We start from the raw sequence: 24741 nt of genomic DNA on the forward strand, positions 1-24741 counted from the left end.
TTTTTATTTAACCTGAATGTGTCAAAATACCATTTTTAATACACAATACCATGCAAGCATTCAAGTGTTTGTAATTGCTTTATAAATATATATTTTTTGACATAAAAAGGTCATTTGCTCAAAACAAAAAAATCAAGAGTCAACATCGATAGTTAAAGTTGGAAATTTTTTTTCTGAAATTTTCAGCCCTAGTGTAATCTACCCAATAGATCTACCCAAATTGTATTTGTTATAATATAAAGATATTTATTGCACTTTTTTAAATTAACACACAAGATTAAGGATTTAAAAATCACATATAAAATAACAATTGCAATTTTGAGAAAAAAAATCTGTACTGAATAATTCAAACTAGGGCTAAACGATTTGGGAAAATCTACTGGGATAATCTAGAGTTTTCCTATCTTGATAATTTTCTCTCCAATTATCTTTTAAATGTTTCCATTTTTATTCCTACTGCCTTGTTTCCTTGTCACAATTTCATAATGGCATTTCCTCAGTTCAGCTTTCTCTTTCAATCTCTGATTAACTTTTTTCAAGTTTTGAATATATGTCATATTAAAGTGTTATGAATTAAGTATAATCGACAACAGGAGAACCTGGAGTCTTCTAGTTTATCAACGATTTCTCAGTCTGTCTTGTAAATTGCTGGTATTGACCAATAATCCTGTGTAGTTAATAACTGTAGTGTAAATCCTGCAGCCATTATATAGGTGCAGCCATCTTTTCTGGTCATTGTGTCTCCTGTTGCCTGCTGACTGTGAAAGCAGCAGAGATGGTTGGATTAAAAATGCTGGCTATAATTTGATAAATCTAACTTAAGTTAAAAATGATCTGATTCTGGAAGCTTTACCAGCTGCTAACATTTTTAATCCAACCATCTATTGGTATGTGCAGTTTTAACTTAACTGTGCTTGCAAGAAGACCGCAAGTTAAGAGATTACTTTAGGAAACATCTTGGGATGCAAGATACTGGATTTTGCCAGTATGCTGATGTTTACAGATTGATTCTAGCTGATAGTGATACCAGTATTTAAATATTTTACAATTCGACCAATTCTCCATTATATCCTGTAACTGGTTGCAAACATGCTCTCATTCAAACCTGCTTATATACTAGAAATGGTTACGACAGTCATGGCAGCTTGTCATCTTCCTCGTCTTTCCCTGGTTCTGTCTGTATTGAAGATTTCGGGACTTAATACTGAGCTGTTTAAGGTCAAGTTAAACCCTAACTTTGATAATCAATGTAATACTGTAGTAATTTGTTCAGTGTTTAATAATCAAATGGTAGAATCTGTAGTCTCAATGATATGGTGTTCAAAATAACTAATTCTAACCAAAAAGATTGAAAATAAAATTTTGAAATACCTGTTGGTTTAAAATTGTTCAAATGCATAGAATGCATGTATTGGAACTAAGTTATTTTTCATTTTTCACTTTAAATGGCAACATTGTTTTCTCCACTTTTTAGGATATCCTCCTCTGTTGACTTGACATAAAATAACTCGACTTAAAAATGTGTTTCCATGTTGTCAAAAGTCTTGCATACTGTGTGTTCCCTATGTTTGTTTTAGGTCAGTTTGCATGTGTTTTTTGTTTAATAAATGTTGCAGATGTTGCTGAGAACATATGGCTTCTGTTGTGATTATTTGATAATGTTGATTAATGGAAGTAAAGATTTTTATGGGTGTTTTCCTGTTTTATTATTGAGTGACAAGTAGCCCTTACAGAAGTTTGTCCAGCAAGCCTAGATTTGGGTGACTTTTTGAGGTCTTTAAAATAATTAAATCCACATCAGTGAATCCACCATTGAACATATTTTTTTTTCTACCCATTTTTAATCCATTTTAAATCTTATCTTAAATTTTAAATGGAGCTGTTCCATTTAAATAATGAACTAGTTAGATTGTTTTCTGGAAATTAGAAATTAAATGTCTTTTTCAAAATGTCTTACAAAGCGAAGATGAAATTTAAAATGCTAATTTAATAATTTTATGAGTCAAAAATGCACATTTTTCCTTTATCTTAAATAGAACATTACATGTCTGAACAAAAAGAGGAGACAAAACAACTGTTTTGCTGTAGTAACGTGAATCTGGTTGTTTTTGATGGATCTTGAGAAATCAAAACATTATTATACGGAAACCATTTTTCTTTTACCTTGATTAAAAAAAAATAAGAAAACCACCACAGTGTACTTATTATCACAAAAACAATGTAAAAGGCAAAATGAACTAAGGGCAGTATCTGTATGTCCACGCAGGGCTTCAGTACATCATGCTTTTCGCCACTTTTTTTTTCCAGGCATACAGTAATGCCAAAGAGAACAGCTCTTCCTGGGGTCCACTGGTTAGGAAAACTGTTTAGCTTGTAAAGCAAGTATTGTCAAGTTTTTTTTTTTTTTTGTCAGACTTACAGAGGCACAACTTTTATTTGTTTTTAACGGCTAGTCAAAAATATTTCACAAAGTCACATTTTTTTTTACGTTTTTGTATTATATTTCAGTAGCCTACACTTTGGTGTCTTAACTCCCGCATGCATGTAACCGGAAATAATATTCATAACTCTTGCTAACTTGACAGTGTTATCGGGTAGGGGTCATGAATTGAGCCCAGAATGAGACAAACTCCCAACATTTGCATACACTAGTATTTCCCCACTGCATAGCGGAAATATATAACCCTGCATCGTCCATCCGCTGCTAGTTAATTCCGTGTCAGCTCCGCAGTAAGGAGCTATTTTCAATAGTGGGGCTGGCTGAATCGCTACTTTCTCTGCAGTTTTCCTCATCTTTCTACATCCAACCAGCTGCTGCAAACTCCCCACGGCGACGGGAGGTAAGAGAGGTGTTCTGCGATGGGACAATCGAATGCTAGGTATAAGCTAACTTAGCTAGCTTTGAAGCTACAGTGTTAGCGCCTTTGCTATTCCCCGGTCCTTCCACTGCAACCATTACGAGTTAGCTTGTTTGTCACGAATAGATACACGGGCTTTGTGTGTAGCAGCATATCTGAGATACTGTCAGTGTAGCCGCTTAAATAGTTTAAAGATAAGTTGTTAGCCACGAGAAGACAGACAGCAGTGTCTAGCTGGCCGTTGTCATGAGTGACTTCTTCCGTGTCCTTCAAAATAAAAGCACAGTATGTGAACCTACTGACTTTAAGTATGATTTTAGAGTGGAGTTTTGATTTTTATTTGTGATAGACTCACCTTTAAAATCTTCACGAAGCTTCTGATAAACTCGATGATGCTTTTTGTATAATTAAAACACCTCTATATGTCTGAAGTTATGGTGGAGAGAGAAGTGTAATGTCTTTGAGATTACGTTTTCCACATATTATTGTTATAATTTTTTTTACAGTTATTATTATTATTATTTAAACAATAGTCATTCTCTATAGAATAGCACAAAATCTTTTATGTTTAGTCTACATTAACACAACTTCCGCTTACCATTTGACTCGCACAGTTAGCTTTACAGAACAAGGAAACAGCCTACGACCAGCCGTCGATGAGAGAGGCTGGTGCTCCCAATCGTCCAGAGTTGGCGGCGTTAGCTTAGCCAACATAGCTTTCTAGGGGAGTCATCTGTCGTTGTACAGTTGGTAGCATGTTTATAGAGATAGCTTAACCGTGAAACACTGCAGCAACTCTCTTGTCTGACTCTAAAGAGGTCCAGCCAAGCTGAACTCCGCTGAGCCATGCGACAGTGGTGTGTCCCCGCTGCGACCCCTCGCACTGAACCACTCCCGGGGCGCCTGTCTGTATCACCCCCTCCATCAGGTATGCTAATCCTCAATAACGGCCGGGGCACCTTTTCACTTTATTTCTGATCCAGAGCCAGTTCACTGCTTTCTTCCAAATCTTAGTTTTGCACATGGACAACCTAGAAAACACAGTTTTTAGTTTTGGCAGACTTAAACCACTGTAGCCTAATATTTCCTGTAAAGACACATTTAACATCCCTGCCTGTTACAGAAGTTTTGAAATCTATAGCTCCTGCTTACCAGGAATAACCCATGTAAGGTAGGATCCACAGAAAACGTGAAGTCTTTATGCCTTATGTCCTTAAAATCAGCCAAACAAAGAACAGCATTTGCAAGCTCTATTGCTCTATTTATTGGATATTATCATCTTGCATTTCTGGATGAAGATCTGAAGCAAGAATAATAACATGATAATCACAATAATAATATCACCAGATTTGTAAAATTTATTGGTTAACATTTAGATTTTGTAAATTACATGCAGTGTTTTCAAGCTGTACTCTGCACAAATGATGGAAGAAGCAGCATTGTATGTTACAGAAAAGATGGATGGATGGATGGAAATGACTAGGCTGAGTGGACCTGATGTTAGGTTATGTATGTCAGGGTGATCTTACTTTAATTCCACCCTGGACAAATGGAGCAAGGTTAGCCCCAAGTGTCTGTGCCAAGTGTTTGAAAGGATGCCAAACTTTGAATGACCCAAGGGTTCTTCAGAGGATAATGCAGTCTTTTTTTTCCCCAAGTTCTTGTTTTTGTAACAGGTCTTGTATTTTTTCAGTTCTTTGGTATCAGTTAAACTAAAATCATTTAGTCACATTTTCATTTGAAGTGTTGTACTCAAGATAAATGAAAACTAACAAAGGATGTGAGGTATTTGATGTCAGCTTTGTGTGCCTTATTTTTATTTGGGTTTTCATCTATTAATAATTCTTTAATCACTTTTCAGTTTGTCTAGAGCTTCTGACAAAGTAACTTTAGATAAATATAGCAGTGTTTTGTTGTGAGAAGACTTTGTGAAGTCTGATGGTGCGGTTTATCTGGTGAGAAATCAACCTGAGCATGCAGGCTTTTGATGTGTTTGTTGGGCTATAGTTGGTATATATATATTCATTATAAGATGGGTTGTTTATTACATTGAAAGTGAATCTCAGGTGCAAATTTATACAACTCTCTATTATGTATGCAGATACCAGAATGGACTGCTGTGAGGTGGAGCCACGCTACACTATTGAACAAATAGACCTTCTTCAGCGCCTCCGTCTCTCCGGCATGACCAAACCTCAGATCATTCATGCATTAGAGTCCCTGGAGAGGCTCGATCCAGACCACCGGCCGCCACATTGTGATTCTCAACCTGCCCCATCCAACAACACCCCCACCACAGCAGCCCCAGCACCGTCTTCATCTTCCTCCTCTTCCTCCTCGCTCTCTCTTGCCTCAGCTACCACACAGACCTCTGGCCTGGATGGGGCTGCTTTGTCCCCCAGCAATAGCTACGAGGCCTCACCTCCACCCCTCTATACTCCCTCTGTGGTGGCTCAGCGATCATTCAGCTATGACATGATGGGAGAAGAGGAGTGGGACCTGGAGGAGAAAGTTGAGGAGTACATGAGGTGAGCAGGGTAGAGGGAGGGAGGATGATGTAGAGGAGAGTGAGGGAGTAAAACCAAAAGAATGGTGAAGACAAAGAGAGACTATTATAACATCAGATAATGACAGCTTCTGTCCCATGAGGTGCAGGCTTATTCTTCAGGATTTTAGTGAAGTTAATTCAGGTCAGGTGTTTAGGGATGGCTGAAGAGAAGGAAGCACCAGTGAATAAGCTTAGTCAGAGCAAAGGCTCATGTTTTAACCAAGTGTAATAGTTCTAATGCCATAATAGTTTTTTGGTACTTTTACAGGAGAGACAGCAACCTTGTGAAAGAAGAGATCAAGACTTTCCTCAACAATCGCAGGATCTCTCAGGCAATTGTAGGCCAAGTTACAGGTACTGCCTTTAATGGGATGTTTTAACATATCTACAAAAGCTTATAGCTACCATTGATTTTAATAAAACATCTACGACAATATGAGGACATTTTTTTCTGCAACTGTAAAAGCACATAAGTGTTGCTTGTTGCTGGATCTGTGCATTTAGGGAATGCAACATTTCTTTATGACACTCATCTTTGTCCATGGAGCTGTACAAGCTGTTTTCTTTGAAGAATCACAGTTAGCTTTGCTAAAGTGTGCAGTGTTGCAGGGTCTGTAGTGCTACTGACTGGACATTTTTTTCCATCCTCCTAATATTAGATTGTGACTTACCGAATATGTCAAGTAGAAAAGTAAACAGTAATAAATATTCCCTCAAATGAATGCACAATAGTCAGTTATGATAGTCTAGGTCACCATTGGGTAAACATGTCTAAACTTAGAAATTACATTAAACTTAGAAACTAAATTACCTGTTCTATTGTTTAGTCTTTGTAAGCTTTTGGACGAAACAAGCTTTGTGTTTCTGGAAAACTCCCTAGCTTTTTGGGCCAGTTTTATATTTAAAAAAATAAACCTATTAAAAAAATAAAATAACACAACTTCAATGACAATTATAAAAATCAAAACACTTTCATGTCATGGAGAACTTTAAAAGCTGTAGCAAATTATGACTTGGAGCTTTTTTTTACTGCCCTGAAAAAGAAATAAACACCAGAATCCCATGTTTGCAGTTAAGTATTGATGTCCAGATTACTACTTTAGTTTAAAAGAGATTTTTGGAGCCCATCTCAACAGCACAGATGCTTTTGATGCACCAGTGAATAAAGCCAAAACTTGCAAAGATAACGATTTGCCTCTTGCACACAGGCATCAGCCAGAGTTACATCTCCCAGTGGTTGCTGCAGCAAGGACTTGAGATGAGTGATTCCAAACGCAGAGCTTTCTACCGCTGGTATCTGCTGGAGAAAAATAACCCAGGTGAGCAGCAGTATAAGTCCAAAAAATTAGAAGTTAGACAGGTATTGGCTAGTTCAAAGGACCAGTTATTGGTATGAGATATGGATTAGAACACCCTTAACTGCTAGACCAGACAAGATTGACATAACGAGAGTACAGTTTAACCCGGTGCAATAGAAAATATTCCAGGAAGTTTAACTTCAGAGACGCCAACAGCAAGGACTACAGTGTGATAATCACTATTTACATATTCAGTAGAGCTGCGCATCTTTACTGGTCTCACAATTCGATTCAGTTATGACTAGATTAACAATTTGATTCAACATCATGATGCATCACTATGCACTATGCATCACTACATTTTATGAATAGATGCAAGCATTCTGATAAACTGTGTTGATATAAATGTCTCTTCAAAAAGTATTTATTTATTATTAAGTATCATGATATTAAATAATGATAACAGTAAGATTATTTGAACAATGTTGATCTGTTATTTCAAACATGACAACTAACAGCTTTTGGAAAAGGCATATTAAAATTGGCTTAGTATTTGAAAGTATAATTAAAGGTTTAGGACTCCTTTTTTCCTTTGTTTCCTAAAACATTACCAATATACAATCTTGTGTCTTGAAATTATACATCTCTATCAACTCCCTGTCTCTTTCCTTAACCTACTTTATTGAAAAAAAATGAACCTAAGACCACCCTGCCAGGCTTATATATATATAATATATATATATATATATATATATATATATATATATGAGGCAAAAATGTGACCTGTTTTTTTTATATCAACTCAAGCTAATGTAACTTGAAGGGAACATTTTGACATGTTGATTGGCAGTGTTTCATTGTGTCATGACCCTGTTGAATTGATGATATTGGGCTTTTAGTTCATTTATTTTTTTTGACATTGTATTTCTGTGCTTCTGTCAGCAGACTGCACTCTGTGGACTCGAAAGCACTTCTGCATTTTAATGCCAGCCGTGTCATAACACCAGATTTGATTGTTTTAGTAGCGTCATGTGTGACTGGTGTTACCTCAAAGACCGGAAAAGCTGTGCTGTCAAAAATGCACTAATGTTGAAATGTATTGAAAGCAATAAGGTTTGGGAGAAAAACAGGTTAATTTTTGAGTATTTACGATGGGTCCAGCTGCATGGGGAAAATACACAAGCAGTGTCAGTCTGCATCAGTTATGAGCTGCCTATGCACTGATGCAGAATCAAATTAGTTTTTATTGTAGAACAGTTTTCTAAATCACTTTGGAGAGGGACAATTCAAGCATAAAAATCCACAATACAACTTTTAATTTAAACGTAAATCACAGTGAAGGACACTTTCTTTAAAAATAACTGCAACATAGCCCCGTTAGCCTGAAATTGCAAATTCCTTTTTTAAAAACAAACTTAACCTAAACTATATGGTTATAAATAGTGATGCACCGGTAGTAAAAGTCGGGGCCATTGCCGATATCAATGCTTAAAATAACAATTTTGCAGATGCTGCTGCTGATACCTATGTTTTTTTTCATTAACTGTTGTTACTTCTTAAATTTTCGTGATTATTTACTTCCTCATTTTGGCCAGGGACCAAAATTAACTTTTTTTGTGATCAACCATATAATTCTAGCCTATAGTTGGCAAGTCCAGCAATAGAATTCCAGAGTAGAACATCTTATGGAAACTTATTTCACAATGAAAAATAGTAATAAAAAATAATTGCAGCATAGCCTGAATAGCCTGAAATAGACCACTACTTTCTTTTCTCAAATCAGCCTCAACATACAATATATTGTTATAAACAGTCATGTTTAATCCTATATCTCATTTAAAAATATAATGATAAAAGTGACGATATATTACCCAGCCCTGCCTCATAGTCTGCTTCTTGTTAGATGCATACTTTTCTCTTCAAAGATTAGCATCTCTACCCTGCAGCTCAGTCTGTTTTCCTTCTCATTTGAGAAGAAGCAGTAGAGTGCATGCCAATCATTTGCACAATGCTGCCTTTTTGCGCTTTGTTTAACTTCCTCATCAATATAACGGTCCTTGTACCAGAATCTAATGAAGTAGCAATGCAGAAAAGTCAATCAGATGCTTTTTGTTAAAATCTTTTCCCAACTGACACTTATAAAGTAGTCTGTCATAGTATTCTGGTGTAGTTTTTACTCTGATCAGAGCCTACTTCTGTGCATAAAAAAGACATTTCAGGGCTCATACAGAGAAGACCACGTCAGCAAACACACTGACTTCTCTTGTCAGCTGTTCACTCTCAGTGGAGAGAGACCTGTGATAAAGTTTTCAAACTGCTGTGCAGTTAAGGTTGCGGGGAGATTGTAGTCGGTGGCAGATGTGACGAGTGTGTGTTTTTGTCCTAAGGTTTTGCCACATGTTTTAAATGTACTGCTCCATCAGATAGAGATGTCATGCTGCAGAAAAGTTAATCAGACTCTTTCTGTTCAAATCTTTTATGAACAGTCTCTAATAAATTAGTCTTTAGTTGTAGTTTAGTTTTTACATTGTAATCAGAGTACATCTCTCTTATCGAGAGGATTACATCAGGAGCGTCATCCCCGACTGCATCTGCACAGCCTGCTTGCGCAAATAGACATCGGGAGGATGTTTAAGTGTCCTGATATTTTTCTGCTAATTTCAACATCAGAGATGCGCGCGCTGCCCATTGTTTAGCTTTCTCATCAAATACAGTTGTAGTCCTTTTAGTCCTTTATAAAGTGGATCATACTCTATGTGTTCAGATCTTTTGCTAACAGCCTCTTAAGAAGACATATTTGCCTTTTTATAACTATAGTCAGTGGCTGCCTCTTGTCTTCTCTTGTCAGCTGTTTAAATGGAGAGATCAGTGTGGTAAAATTTTCAATTTATCCCCACTGCTGTGCAGTTAAAGTTGCAGGGGCAACAGAGAATGTTTTAAGTGTCTCAGTTTTCAGCCGATTGCAACCACATCCAAGATGCTGCGCTGGATGCAAATGTGGCTGATTTGGACACTTCAGACTGCTGTTTATTATTACTCTTTTGTCATATTTTAGCAGTATCTCTCACAACAGCATGCACTTTAGATTTGTCTATTTTCTACGTTTAACATACATCAGCTTCTGCCATCAGTGCATGTCACATTATTTTGCTGATGGGCCAGGGACTGTTAACAACACAACCATTTACCAATGCCGATGTTTGACATATGCATTGGTGCATCACTACTTCAAACATTAGTGACCATCTGTGCTGCATGGACCAGCATAATCTCTCTCTCTCTCTCTCTCTCTCTCTCTCTCTCTCTCTCTCTCTCTCTCTCGAGAGCTTCCATTTTGACGGAAACATTACTTTACATGATCAAGACTATCACTTGGTAAACCTTGCATAGATTTGCTGTTGACCTGTTGACTTAATCTTGAGCATAATAGAAGTATGAGATCCACTCACTCTAATAAGGGTCAAGCAATCAGATATTATGCCTCATGGTGTGTCGAAAATGTTAACTTTCATGAAACGAGATCAACACATACTTTGCACAGAGACAGAGGAGGACAGGACTCACTTAAAATGCTCCTTCACTGTCAGGTAAGTGTCACCTATCCCCCCCATGGGACTGTAGTCCTTGCTGTCAGCTGTTTGTAACATACTGCAGCACCCTACGTCTTGTGTTTGGCATAGAGAGTGAAATTGTTCCTAAACCTTTTTATATAGTAAGGGGAAGGAATGTCTGTTTTTTGAGCCCCCTCTACATATCATTATAATTTTTTTTTCACCATGGAAAGCAAATAGCAATTTGAGCTAGCTGCAGGTAAATGAGATAAACCCAAATCTCTAGTGCTTGCTCAAATGGTACTGGACCACGGAGTGGAAAGTGTCAGGACTTAGAGAGGGTCAATTACAGGGCAAAGGATCGTTACAGATGGTAAGAGGAATGAAGCATAGTGGATGCATAGAGATTAATTAAAAGGAAGAGCGGTCAGTGTTTCAAGGTTGGCAGGATGGTGATAGATAAGAAAACCCAGGAAGAAAGAATTTCAATAAAAATGAACTCATGAATGTGTGTCACTGCTTGCCCCCCACCCTCATTCTACTGCATGTTAAAACCTCCCACCTCTTATCCCTCATGCTTGTTCCATCTTGGTCCTTGAGGGCTGTGAAGTCTAAGAAGGGCATGAAACAAATCTCAAATTATAGAAGCAAGATAAATGATAAAGGAAGTCTAGTTACAGGAGATGTTAATCAATAGTATTAAGGCTCTGATTTGGAATTGAGACTAAGGTGGGTGAGTGTGGTTTGTTTGTGCAGGCTACAGTATCAGTTTAGGTTTATGCTGACCTCTCCCTGTCCTAGGATTCAGGGGCATATACACAGAAAATGGTTTAAAGTAGCTAGTACAGTAAAACGAGTAGAGATATCACCATTTACATCATCACTTGAAGAAATGAAACAAAAGCCACCAATGACCATCCGCTGACCCTGCTGTCTCCCTTCATTATAATCTTTATTTCTTTTCCCAACCACCCAAGCTTTGCTCTAGCTGCTCAGCTCTGATGCTGAAGGTACTCTGGTGCTGGTTTTCATTCCCACATGGCTTTCAAACCGATTATTAACCGTGATACTAACAATAACTAATTTCCTCACTGGCCACAATGCTTTGCTCTTGACAAAGGCTCCTTTTGACCTGCTCATCGCCAATCTAAAGTAGCAGTTCCGTCAGAAAATTGGACATTTGACCATTCACTGGTATTAAAACATAAACATGTTATTGGCTGAAAACTGCAAGGCAGGTCTACAGGAGTGTGTCAGTTAATCAATTTTATTTAATAATCAGTCAGCCAAAACTGGTGTCTGTAATCTAATCCCTGGCTGTGGCCTGCCTCACCACTGGTTTTGTCCCGACTAAAGGGCTGAGGTGGAGTGAAAGCCAGCACAGCGTGGGTTCCATGCCCAGGGCCAGGGGAGGGGACAGAGACGGGACGGTAGCAGGGGCAAGTGGCAGTCTCCCCAACATCCTCCCTAACCCCAACACCAACCTCAACCCCAACCCAGTGTGGAGCAGGCAGAGAGAGTTGCTGATGCATTTGCTGCCGTGGTATGCTGCCGCAGCCGCCCAGGCCCAGCCAGGTAACTGCGCCCTCCCTTCCCGGGCCTCAGCAGCTTGCCACAGGACTCGCCTGCACATCCGCTAAATCACATGCCATTTACCCTTTAGCAGCTTTATTATGGTGGGACACATTTCAGCACTCTCAAATGGGAGAGATAAACAAGGGGGTTTTGGCAACATTGCTTAAAGTGAAACCGCGCCTTACTATTAAAGTACCAGCTATCTGTGGATCAGCTAAGTGTAAGTTCAAGGTAGCTCATTACTAAAATAGTCATGCACTAGTGCGGTGAAAAAACAGCACTATATAAAAAAATAATCTCAATGAAGAAATGAACAAAATTCAAGTATTTGATTTTTTAGAAGTCCCACATAATTCTATAGAGGGACAGTTGAACATCAACAATCTTTAAATGCTTGTTAGATTTTCATCCCTTGTTTATCTTTTATGTGTGTTTTTATAGAAGAATGGACATTGTGATGCAAATCTACCAGTGCAACAGCATAACATTTTTTGGTTTCCATTTAAATATATTCTTAACAGTAAATTGTTGTACGTTCTTTCTTTTCAGGGGCCACTCTGTCAATGCGTTCCTTAGTAAAGGAGGAACCTGACTGGAGGACAGGAATTATGGCTGGGGACAGAGCAGGGATGGTGGGTGGCCCGCTGAGGCTGCGTAGAGGAAGTAGGTTCACCTGGAGGAAGGAGTGCCAATCGATCATGGAGAGGTGGGCAAATGTTAAGACAAAATCGTTTAAAATTCTGAAAATATTTGTGACTGTGTTGACACAACTTAACTGACTGACACAGATCCTTAATGGTTTGTTCCTGTGACAGCGTGAGGATACATTTTTATGTATGTTACAATGCCATTTAGCAGGCTTTTATTCATCACTCTCATCTGGAACAGGTATTCCTAAGGTTCCAGGACAGGTGTTCCTGAGGTTCAGGACCTTGCCCACAGTCCAAGGGATACTCAAGAAGCTCTGACCAGGATTTGAACCCTTAATCTCCTACAACAAAATCAGCAGTCTAAACCACTGAGCTATGCAGGCCACATGCTGATTTTTGATTTATTTCTTTGAAACATTTATGATACCAAACAGTTTTTGTCTACCTGCTGACTTTTAAGATCTGTTGTAATTTCCGTGCACAGAAACAAAGCATTATGCTGTTCTACTATCAAAATAATGTGGATGTTTTAGACCAGTACATCCGTTTCTCACAACATGTTAGTTTCAATTCTGTTTCAGAACATCCTCTCTTATGTTCATCTGGTCAGATTACTTTTTTGTTTCCTTTTTGGTCATTGAAGCAAAATATATATATTTTTTCTAAAATGTCTCTACATAAATCATACCCATTACAAGTTGATACCTAGCCTTATAACTGACTTTTACCTGGGTGAAAGTTGAGCCCCTTTCTTTTCTTGTTCCCTTCTCAGACCCTTCAATAGAATCCTCTTGTCCTGGTGGACAAAGCATATTAGGCCCTGTTCACACGGAGACAAAATCAGGAGTAAACGCAAAAGTTTTTTGTCGTATCAGATGGAAGGGCTAAGATAAGAGCTAAGGGGCAGAAAGTCTACCATTCACTTTGCTTCCTATTCTAAGTTGTGCTATATCGTGTCTATACTTCTTTGTAATAGATGAGTCCTGGGTGAGCTTTTCAGTAACGCAGAAGGGTCCAGAAAATAGGAGTAGACATTCTTATATGATCAATTAATTTCTGTATCACATTGCCTGCTGTAAGTGAAGTGTGAAGCCTGGATTCAATAAGACCACACAGGCCTTCAGACAACATTCACCAGCAGTGCTCCCAGATTACGCAATTCCACTGCAGTGCTGATCTTTATGAGCTAGTTTAAACCCAAGGACAGTACAGTAGAGGTGAAAATGATGTGTGTGTGTGGGTGTGTGTGTGTGTGTCAAAGAGACAGGATAGGGCAGCCTCTGAGGGTAAGAGGAAGACAGGGGTGGAAGAAATTGATCCTTGTTTGCTTTGTGATGTCTAATGATTTTTTTTTCCAGCCTTGGAGGTCTGTAAGGAATTTAGACACAAATGAGAAATGTTCAAAGAGGGGAGACATAAAGGTTATTGTGATATTAACCTGGACACATTTGCATCTCAGTTTTCACAAGAACTCTTGTAAGTAATCATCTAAGAAAAAGCAGGAGAGGCATGGGAGTTTTGACTTCTATAATTCAACTCTCTCTGAAATATTTGGAAGTCGTAAAGATGGTGTGTAAAAATTGGCCAAACTAGCACTGAAAGAAAGGTGCCATCATCTGATCCTGTGGCTCTTTGTCTCTTACAGTTTCTTCATGGAGAACCAGTACCCAGACGAAGCGAAGCGTGAAGAGATTGCCAACACCTGTAACTCAGTCATTCAGAAACCAGGTACCAATGGGCTTTTAAAGCTTACATGAGGCTGCCTTCTTTCACAAATAACCCCAGGCAACTTTGCCTACCAGATACTGTAAGGTTTGTCACTTACTGCTGAGTTAAAATAAAGTCACTCTGCTTTGTCTGAGTTAGGACAAATTTATACCAAGTGTACCAAGTATAACAAAGAAGAGTTGTAGCAATCGTGCTTATCATGCATTCTCGTACCTTCAATGCTCTGCTGTCTTTAGGAGTATTTTCAATCAAATTAGCACTCCATATGTTTTCTTTACTTACTCATGTTTCCCCTTTTTTACATTGGAGATCGGTGGATTTGACCTCCAGTCATGGATCTCTCTCTTGCATTGAACAATCTAAACAAAATGTGCTACTATTGTGTTTTACTAAGTTTTGTATGTCATTATATTTCTCTCAATAGTACATTGTTTAGGTTTGGCTTTTTGACTTACACCTGCTCCTTCCTAGGTAAAACAGTGTCCTAAGGTGTAACACAAACCAGTCCTAAGTCCCACTGGTGCACAGAGTTCAATATAAGTTGGTCATAACTTTCAGAACTAAGCTGCTGGCCCACACTATCAAAGGTTGAAGTCATCACCCTTTGAGACATTTCACATTTTAGAGGTCAGAACTGACTGATAAACACAGATACACTAAGGTCCTTTTCACACCTGATAGTCCGGGGGACTCGGGTTGGTTCCAAACTCAAATTGCAACATTTTTGCACTTTCTGATGGTTTGGTTTGCATTCATATCGCCCTTGGTTAAACGAACCAGACCATACGTTTGTGGCCCTTTCCTTCAAGACAAAGAGCCACAAAGAAGAAAAGTAGACATAGAAGAAGACTAAACAGGAAATCTATCTCCTTCCGCCATTTTTTCCCCCACATAAACATGAATAAACACCCAAATTTATGCTGTCCTGGGATTACTGCTTTTGTTCAGGGGCGTTATGAGCAGACAGCGAAGCAGCAAGCTTTTCAGCATGTCATTCTTGACGTGAGATGAAAGAATCGGTGCTGAAGAAAAAGGTTAGCCAACATGTGTGCAAGTGACTACGATGTGTTGCTATGGTTACACAGACGCCAAGTGGGATCCTGACATGTATTTGAGTGTATTAAATCACATATATACATCCCTAAATTATCACGCTTTGTGCCACCTTATGACTTTGGTTCCGCTTTGTTTTCACACCGCAAACTTATCACACCAGGGTTTATTTGGAAGCAAACGGAGATCCCCATTTTTTTTAAGCGGACCAGAGTCCGCTTGTTTGGGTGGCACTGGAGTTCGTATGAGCTTTCACACCACTCCAAACGAACCGGACTATCCAGGAAAACGGACCAGAGTTAATTTTGAGCTGAACAAATGGCTCTGGTGTGAATGCACCCTAATATGACCAAACACATTGAATTTATTATGAAATAAGCAAATATTAACACTTTTGGATTAACATTTCTGAGTATGTCTTTCTTTAAAAGCTTTCGTAATGCTATAATTCAATTTCTGATGTGATGTAGCACTATGAGAAAATCACATTCAAACAAAAGCTGCTTTATAACCCAACAATTTATGTTCTGATATTGTGTCTTAAGAGAAAGATGGGCTGTTATTTGGAAATATTTTAAATGCTGGTATTTCAATGTGTAGTACAAGTACTAGTAACTAATACTGTTTATACCATATATTAGTTTTCAACTGCCCAGTGCTGGTTTAATATCAGTATTCTTAATAATGTACAAAATGTCTTTGTAAACTTTTATTCACAAAATAATGTCCTTGTATTAACTACACAAATAATTCAATCTTGACTAGAAACTAGGATCCAACCTCTACTGACATCTTGTAATTTTCCTTATTTGATTACAGTGTAAGTGAAATATGTGTGTTTTGCCATTTAGGATGTAAGCTGTCTGAGTTTGAGCGTGTGACGGCATTAAAGGTTTACAACTGGTTTGCAAACCGTCGGAAGGAGATGAAGAGAAGAGCCAATATCGGTGAGTACCTGATTACTTGATTTATTTATTTATTTTGCTGTCGGTGTATCTTCAGTGCTTTGTGGCATGTTTAGACTCATAGGCCTTTATTGCAAACACTGAGGACAACTTAAGTATCTTTATTGTATCTTTGTGCAACTACAATATGTAGAATCACAGAGAGGCATTATCATGATTGCACTCAGTCGTTGATAAACATTTTTTAAAACCTTACCTCATATTTAGTATGTTATCATGCACAATCAGAAGCTGCCATTTTGGAAAGCCATGGAATTGAGGTACCAAGTCCAAGCTGCCACTCTAACGGTGAGGAGGGAGAGATGCAGGAGTTTGCTGACCAGGTGAATCATCAATTTCCAGAGCAGGTAAGACAGCTAATACCGAATGCTTGGCCTGTTGCTTACAAAGAGCATGAATAAGACAAGTAGTGAAAGACTTTTCTGGTTACAGCAAATTAGGTGTATTCATCGTAATAGATGTAACTGTAGTAACTATAGTTGCTGGACCTGTGTTTTACAGGTAATGTCAAATCAGAAATTGACTTGTAATTGCATAAAATATGTAGGCACGTTGATGGACAGTGTGCTGTGCCAGTAAATGTGAAATATCCATATGAAAGTAGATTGATTGTAGCCGTTATTCAAAGGCTGTTTTTTCAGTTAAACTTGTTCAACTGCACCTGAATGCTCATATCTTATCAGCCAATCACATGACAGGAATCAGTGAATTTAGTTTTATTGACAAGAGCTGCTCTTCTGGAATTTTTATGCATAAATATCTTAAGAGAACGGTGCTAAAAGGTAAATATCCAGTTGTCTGGGTAAACAAACCCTCTCTTGAATAAAAAATAAATAAATATGATTTATTTATTTATTAAATTAGTTACTTATGCAATTATTTATGTAATCATCATCATCACATTTATCAGATAACCCCAGTTCGTAAAAGATTTTGTTGTATCACTTTAAAAGTTATGTTATTATGTTTGCTTTGTACTAAAATATGAATAGTAATATTGTCAGACCAGACATTGGAAATAAACCTTATCCATTTAAGGTCCTGGTGCATAATATTGTAAATAAAGGGTGCCATTGTCATTATTTTTCCTCTTCTATAAGAGTTTAAGGTATCACGACTTGTTTTTCCTTTTCAACTAGTAAATGAGTAACAGTAACAATGAGTAAAAGTTTGTCTCAAATCGTCTGTTGTATATTGTTATGTTCAACCAGTTGTGTTTTTCAGACAAGACAGCTGTCGCAAAGTCTGCAGCTCCATTTGCGGTGTTTGTTTTGCTGTCTGGCCTAATTTCAAGATCTTAAATAGCCTAGTTTCCCTGCTGTCGGTGAAAAATAATGTATTTATTCCTCAAAATTTTCAGGAGTCTCTAAAAAGAGCACTAAGGATGTTCAGATGATGTAAACAGACACTCTCTAAAAAGAGCACTAAGGATGTTCAAATAATGTAAACAGACACTCGCAGGCAGGCAGAGAACAAGCAGTCAGCCAAGGAAATGATGCTGGGTTTTGTTGTTGATTGCATTTTGTTTTTGAGTTTTGCTTTTGTAAAGGAGGCTTTGTGGATCTTCGGTACTCAAACAAGGCTACATTATGGAGGCCTTTATCAGTTTATGAAATACCCTGTCATAATATCATGTATTAGGATATAGCTTCAGAAATATTATGAATTGATATAGTATATATTTTTATTGGTCAGCCTTAGGTGCTCCTTTTTAAGTTTTTGAAATCATATTTATTTAAGAAATGTATGCAGAACTCCTAAATAAATGTCTACTGTTAGTCCTTTCCTTGTATGCACAGGCAAGAGGGGCTCATTTTATGCCTACAGGTGTATCTAGTCAAGTGAAAATCAACTGTATCATTGTAATTTTTATACATTTATGTCTTCTGCAGGAAGAAACTTCTTCCCTGAAGATTGTTGAACAAGACACCTCCACAATGGCTACTTCAGAGGTTGCAGCCTTGCCAAGCCCAATCCCTCAGGTTGTGGATCACAAAGAAGAGGATTCAAAAAGGGAGACTGTGGATGAAGAGTGACCAAAGCTGGTGGAGGTTGAATCATCATAATTGAATTTATTTGGATGAAATAGGAAAACGGCAAACATCGCCTCCTTAACCCCAGTAGGGTTTGGTGCCTAAAGCACTCAAAATTCAAAGGGAGAAAGGTGCTGAAGCTTGCTGGAGTGCCTCTGATGGGAGGGGGCAACTGTATTTATCAACAGTAATCCTGCTTATATTAACGGCTATATACATTATATATATCAATATATAGTGCATTCCAAGATGCTATTAAAACCTAAATTTTAAAGGGGGAGAAATATATCAAAGATACCTCACCCATTTTAAGCTAAACCTTTTCTTCTTTTCTTTGCTACATGCCTTCTTTTAGCCTTTTCAGAAAGCTTTTTGGATGATGTGTGGTGACAAATGTGCTGAGCCTGCAGGTCAGGTGGGTGAATAGAGTATGGTATTATGGATCTGGGATATGGTCAGTGTATTGCCTCTGCTTGCATGAGTGCTTTGACTCCATCTTGTGGTAAGACTCTAACCTCAATCAGTTGATTGATCTAATCAGGGGATCAATCTAAGAGTGCTGTGCCATCACACCGGTGGAGCCCTGAGGGACAACAGGAATCTCAGGTAATCCAAAAATTAAATGGATGAAGACATTGGAAGAGTTATCTTAATGTGCTCTTTTTCTTTTTCATTTTGATTTTTATCCTCCAAACTGTTTTAAACCAAATCAGGATTTGTTATTTATACCTTTTTATATTAGCCAAATAAGCGTAGGACAATATATCATATTATCTCTTTGTCTTTGTTATACTGATTGTTGCTGTTGAGTATTTCTTATAGTCCATCCATTTCAAGTCTTTCTTAATCCTCATCTCAGTCAGTGAAGCTAGAATAGTTGCATAATTATCATTATTATTATTTTTTTAACGTTTGAAAAAACGCTAAAATTAATGTGATCAAAAATGCATTGGCAGACATGCTGCAAGCACCTTCTCTTCTAGTGGAATAAGCTAAAGCTTATGCTCATGTAAGTTTGTATGACTGCAATGCTGCACTTCAAAGTGGATCTCACTTTAGAAAACGGAGTGACAGACTGTACCTGCATTAGACATGTACAATACCCAGTGAATTAACACGTCTATGGGTGCTTTCCTTCAATAATGTTCGCACTATATAGAGAACTGTTATTTGTCAAAGAGAAAATATAGATAGCTGATTGAAACTCTGCATTACTTAGCTACCCTGTATTTACTGGCCATAGGCCTCAGGAGATACTCCTAAATGTTCATGAAATGGACGAAAATGTTCTCAAATGTTTGTGTTCCAATGGCGTCCCACGGGATGCTACCATGTTACCTCCTAATGCCAAAGCTATGCCAAGGTAGAGCTGAACTACAAAGTGAACTGCTTACGGGAAAGGATATGACACAGTCACAACACTATAGATACTCAGTAAATCGCTGTTTATTTGCTCAGTACAACACTAGCCAACTTTAGCTTACCTCAGAATAACTCTTGTGTCATGAATGTGTTACAGGCTAACTGTCACAGAACTGTCAGTTGCCATTATTGTGACTGTTGATTATAATGACAGTGTTATGTAGCATTAATGACGATGGGGTTTGCCCTGCATTGTTAATGTATACTCACCTCAGACAGTTCTCTTGTCCAGTTTTGGATAGGAACCCCAAAACTGCACGCTGTTTCTGACTATTATGCTCCTCTCTATCTGCTTTTATCTGAAAACAAAAACAATAATAAAACTGTAAACAACTACTCTGATTTGTCTTCATTTATACTTCATAGTGAGAGTTCGGGAGAGGAAAAGCAGATTTGGGTCAGACATCCTAAGGCATCGTTAGGTGCCACTACTCTATAAAATGCTGTTAGAAATTGCTTTTTAAACAACCGTGAAGCTTATGTGTACTTACATGCGCAGTTTTAGATGGTGCCCCTGTGAAAGTGATGTCTGACCCTAAGCTGAACAATAAGCGAGCTTTGTTGGTGTCATGAAAGTATGGCCACTAGAGGGCATTATGTTATTTGAGGGGTGCAAATATCAATATGGCTGATGAAGTCAATTTTCTGCGACAACAACAATTAAAGAGCCCCTTTTTTGTCATTGGATGTGTAGTAGTGGGAGATCACAGATAGGTTTGGGCAGGCAGCAGCTCTCCTAACGCAATTGCCTTCTGGGCTTTTCTGTGACGTCTCTTTGAAATCACAGATCAAAGGGGCCGGGCTTACGACTACAGCTCCCGCAAGCCATCGCTATGATTCCACTCTCACTTCAGGGCGACCGTGAGAGCTCTGAAGAGCCTTCTTGGTTTTCTAAAGCCCGGGTAGAGGCTGTGACGAGAGCCTGAAATTGGATTGAATCCAGTTGAAAGGCCAGAGCTGATACTGTCTTCTGTCCCCTGAAGAAGTTGGATGACTGCCATTTCTCACAATTTTGAGTCTCTTTGAGATGTTTTTCAAAGAGCTGTTGAATTATTGTTGGCTATTTGGGTATTTATATCTCACATTGGGACATTTACTGTAGTCTGTGGCTTTATTAACATAAAAGAGATGCTTTCTAATTTCTTTTCCACTCATTATTGATGCCTTTAGCTAAAGGGGGAGGGGCCTCCAAATGGCTAAAACCGGCCCTGCCTCACACCTGCAGCTCTCTTAGTTCCACCCAAGTGGCAACCTACGGTCCTGTAAAATGAAGCCAATACAGAAGTGCCAAAAATTGCTATACTGTGAGTGTCCACTTGAGGCTGGCTGCAGGAACACCGGAAGTCCCGTCTGCACACATGTTAAACAGCTGGTTTTGACACACAAAATAAACTGGTTTACAGCCTTGTTCAAAACACCAAACATGTCTCATTAGCTAGTGTCTTATTGTGCTCCCACTGTACGGGGGGTGAATTTTTTTGTACCACGATCGTTTGGATTATATTTAGGATGGAAGCTGATTGGCGCGTCTCATTTGATTGACAGATAGCTCAGCAGGCAGAGGCTCCGTTTCTGTCAACCCGACTGCTAGCTAGCAGGCTGACAGGAAGTCGCACTTAGTGGGCGGGCCGTTAGGTTGATCCAAAGTTAGGCTGAGACCGCAATTTCAATATGGAAGCCTCCACGGATTGGCTCCAAGGGCCGTTTGAGTCCGCCTGTTGTAAGCAGACGACTGACGTCACAAAGGGTTGGTCCAATTCTTTCTACAGTCTATGGGTAACACCGATACAAAGGAAACCCCCTATTAAACTATAACCGCCATCTTCATACGACTGCATGATCACCTGCTGTTGGTCAACCGAAGGCCAAAGCAGAACCTGCTACTGGTAACTCTGCTGCCACAGAAAAATCCAGTCCCAATAAGACCACCCAGAAGAATGTTGGCCATAAAAAGCGCAAAAAATTAGGCTGCCAACAGAGAAGAATAAGTCACTTGTCAAAACTGTTCAAGTAACTTCTTCCAGGCCTTTACTGTCTTTTGGGTTTCCTCCAGGAACTCTGGTTCACCCCACTTTATAAAGGGAAAGAATATTTGCTCTAATCTTGTAGTTTCTCTCAGTGCAGTTTATCTAATTTATTCATATCAAACTGTCACTTATGTTTTGTCTGAATTAGGGCTGGACAATCAATCACAAATTAGATTAAATTGCAATATGACCTGCTGCAATTTACTAATCACAGAGGTAGCAACATTTCTTTAACTTGAAATGTGTCAAAAACTGTTCAATATATTCATTTTTTTGCAGCAGAGATTTTATACAAATGATGCAAAAATGTAAGTGTCAACATGGGTATCCATTTAAATATGACATACTTCTCACTAATCCCTGCTTGTATCAATGCTGATGCACCACACTGCTGCTGGCAAAGCTTGACCTCCACCCCAGCCTCCTCCTTTATAGCACAAAGCTTGTTGCACCCTCATATTCAGATTCATGCTACTATGTATTTAAATTTAAAATGTATCTATCCATATGGGGTTTCTAGCTATGCACTCCCTGGAAAGTAAAAAAATGCTAGTTGACTAACCCAGTAGAAGAATCTTTAGAGCAGAGCCTTCTCTGCTGAGTAAAACCGCGTATCTGTTTAGTAATAAAATAGTTAGATGTATGATGTGTTCCTGACTGGATGTGGGTTATAATATACAATGATTTATTGCTTGAATTTAATGAAAAAAAGATGAGGATCCTAATAATAATTGTGTTTTAAATTGCAATCGCAATATCCGGGGGGAAAAATTTGCAATTAGATAATTTTTACAAATCCTTTAGCCCCAGTCTGAATTCTTGACAGAGTAAGAAAAACGAACTCAAAGGAAATAAAAGTCCTTTGTTTTGTTTTCACAGAAGAAGAGATTGCATGTTCTTGTTGCATAAATAGAAAACTTTCAATCAAGAAATCTTCACGTCATTTTTTTTAATCTATTTTATGTCACTTTTAAATATATTATAGATATTATAATATATTTCTTTGCACCACATGGGGTTATAAATGTGTAAAAGTATCTTACACAGCTTTGATAACTGGATTTATCATCTTGAGTATCTATTATTCTCCTAACTGTTGTAACTTCAGATCTCTGCTAATGCCAGTCTTTATTCTGCTTTCTCTTTCAGCAAAAAATCTCTGTTGTTTCCTTTTCCCATCTTTGTCTCTCCAGCTGGCTCCTGTGTGATCCTTTGCATCAGTGGTATCTTCCTGTCCTTTGCCAACACTGAGATGGCCATCACTGCTTTCTTCAGCCTGTTAAAGGGAGCCCACATCTCTGACTGGATCACCCTGTATGTGCAATGAAATAAGTAAGTATAGAAAAATAAACTTAGAGGGGAAGCAATATCACATGAGATGGAGTGATGTTATCATCACTGCTGGGATGTGTTTGTTTGTGTTAGACAGCAGGCGAAATTATGAACATAATCCCAGCATGGATGATAGGTAAAGATTCGCAGTATCAGATGCCAAATTCATTTTAGCTGATACCGATAGCAAGACAGATGCCAAAATATAGGCGTGTTTTTGATCATTATGATTACCACATGTCTGCACAAGAATTGACCTATTACTGAAGTCCTAACTGCACATGTAAATGTCAGCATGATCACACCGATTCCAGTCATTGTATCCTCCCAGTATCCTGTTTGCATTTTCCTCTCTGACACTCACGCTGAGATGGGCGAAGAACATAGGAGATGACAAGGCATAAGAAAGAAGATTTCCATGATTTTTCTTTGCCTCTCCCTCTCAAAAGTGGTTGTTTGCTTGTTTTACAAAGTAAAACTGCAACTACTGCAACCATCCTGGTGCGTGGCTGACTTACAACAGCTACCATTAGGTCATTGATTGTTATGCCTCCTTGGAAATCTCTTCAAGTGTCTTATGTGTCAGAAATACCTGTTAACACTTATTTTAGGCCTCATTTAACTGAAAAATCTAGATAAGCATCTAATTTTCAGATATTTGAAACATTTCGGATTTGTCAGTGGCTTTACTACATACAAGGATTTATTTTTGACAAGAAGTTAGTTGAACAAATTTGCTAAGAATTGAAATTTTTGCATTGTGGTGCTTTGAAAACAGAGTTGCAGATTGTTTTTTGCTGTCAAATTTGTTTGAAAGCAAACTAAAATTAAAGAGAGAATGCTCTTTTACTGTTCAACCTGGTGATGATGGGGTCCTCCAAAAGTGTTGGATCCCTTGGATCCTCATCTTGGTCTTGGTACACTCTGGTTTCAGGCATGTCTTGGTCTCGGATAGTGTGGTCTTGACTACAACACTATCAGTGTTGTTCTAATTGTGACAGTCTATTTGTCCCTAAAACAGAGACAAAACAAGAAAAAAAGTTTGATGATATAGTAATTGATGCATGTTTTATTATTTCTGTTAGCTGACTCTTGCCGACAGCTTGCTCTTGTTGACTGCATGGAAGGCCACCTTTCCAAATAAAGTGTATTTTACTGATAAGGTAAAGACTCTTTGAGAGGTCCACACATAGAGCCTGTTTTTGTTTTTTTAGCTGACTTTTGTTAACATCCTAATATAATCTGTGCACAAAAAGTAGGAAATTTGTGTTTGGTAGATTATTTCTTGTGGCAATGTTTCATGGCAATAAATGATATACCATTGTCCTTTACCATCAGGCCCCTTTGCGCTGGTGGCAGCAACACGTGGACGGGAACCTGAACACGTGGAGGAACTTTATGTTCAGCAATGAGTCCAGGTCCTGCCTATGACAGTTGGATCATAGGACCAAAGTGTGGAGAAGATGCAGAGAGCATTATACTGACTGCTGAACCGATAGAGTAACATATTTTGGTGGAGGCAGTGTGATGGTGTGGGGCGGCATCTCCCTCATTGGAGAAACCAGGCTTGTCATCACTGGAGGCAAGCTCAATGCAGAGATATCAAGAGGAGATTCTGCAACCAGTGGTAATCCTATATCTCCACAGTCTGGGACTGATTGCTATCCTCCAAGATGACAATGCTCACCCCCACAGAGCATG

General features: G+C 38.4%; 1 protein-coding gene across 7 annotated transcripts; it reads left to right on the forward strand.

Moving 5' to 3' along the window:
• Positions 1 to 2678: 2678 nt before the first annotated feature.
• Positions 2679 to 20017, forward strand: zgc:91944 (uncharacterized protein LOC436941 homolog). Of its 7 annotated transcripts, none has more exons than XM_041809025.1 (11): positions 2679 to 2879; positions 3675 to 3786; positions 4960 to 5386; positions 5675 to 5760; positions 6615 to 6725; positions 11612 to 11830; positions 12380 to 12536; positions 14126 to 14208; positions 16113 to 16208; positions 16434 to 16573; positions 18119 to 20017. In XM_041809025.1, the coding sequence occupies exons 2-11, from the start codon at positions 3705 to 3707 to the stop codon at positions 18260 to 18262; spliced, it is 1545 nt and encodes a 514-aa protein (XP_041664959.1). In that variant the 5' UTR covers positions 2679 to 2879; positions 3675 to 3704; the 3' UTR covers positions 18263 to 20017. The 7 variants fall into 7 exon arrangements, with proteins under 7 accessions (XP_041664959.1, XP_041664958.1, XP_041664960.1 ...); XM_041809024.1 differs by having other exon boundaries at positions 2679 to 2840; XM_041809026.1 differs by having other exon boundaries at positions 2679 to 2840; positions 16455 to 16573.
• Positions 20018 to 24741: the final 4724 nt, after the last annotated feature.

This window comes from Cheilinus undulatus, linkage group 16, assembly GCF_018320785.1.
Source record: "Cheilinus undulatus linkage group 16, ASM1832078v1, whole genome shotgun sequence".
Taxonomy (NCBI): domain Eukaryota; kingdom Metazoa; phylum Chordata; class Actinopteri; order Labriformes; family Labridae; genus Cheilinus; species Cheilinus undulatus.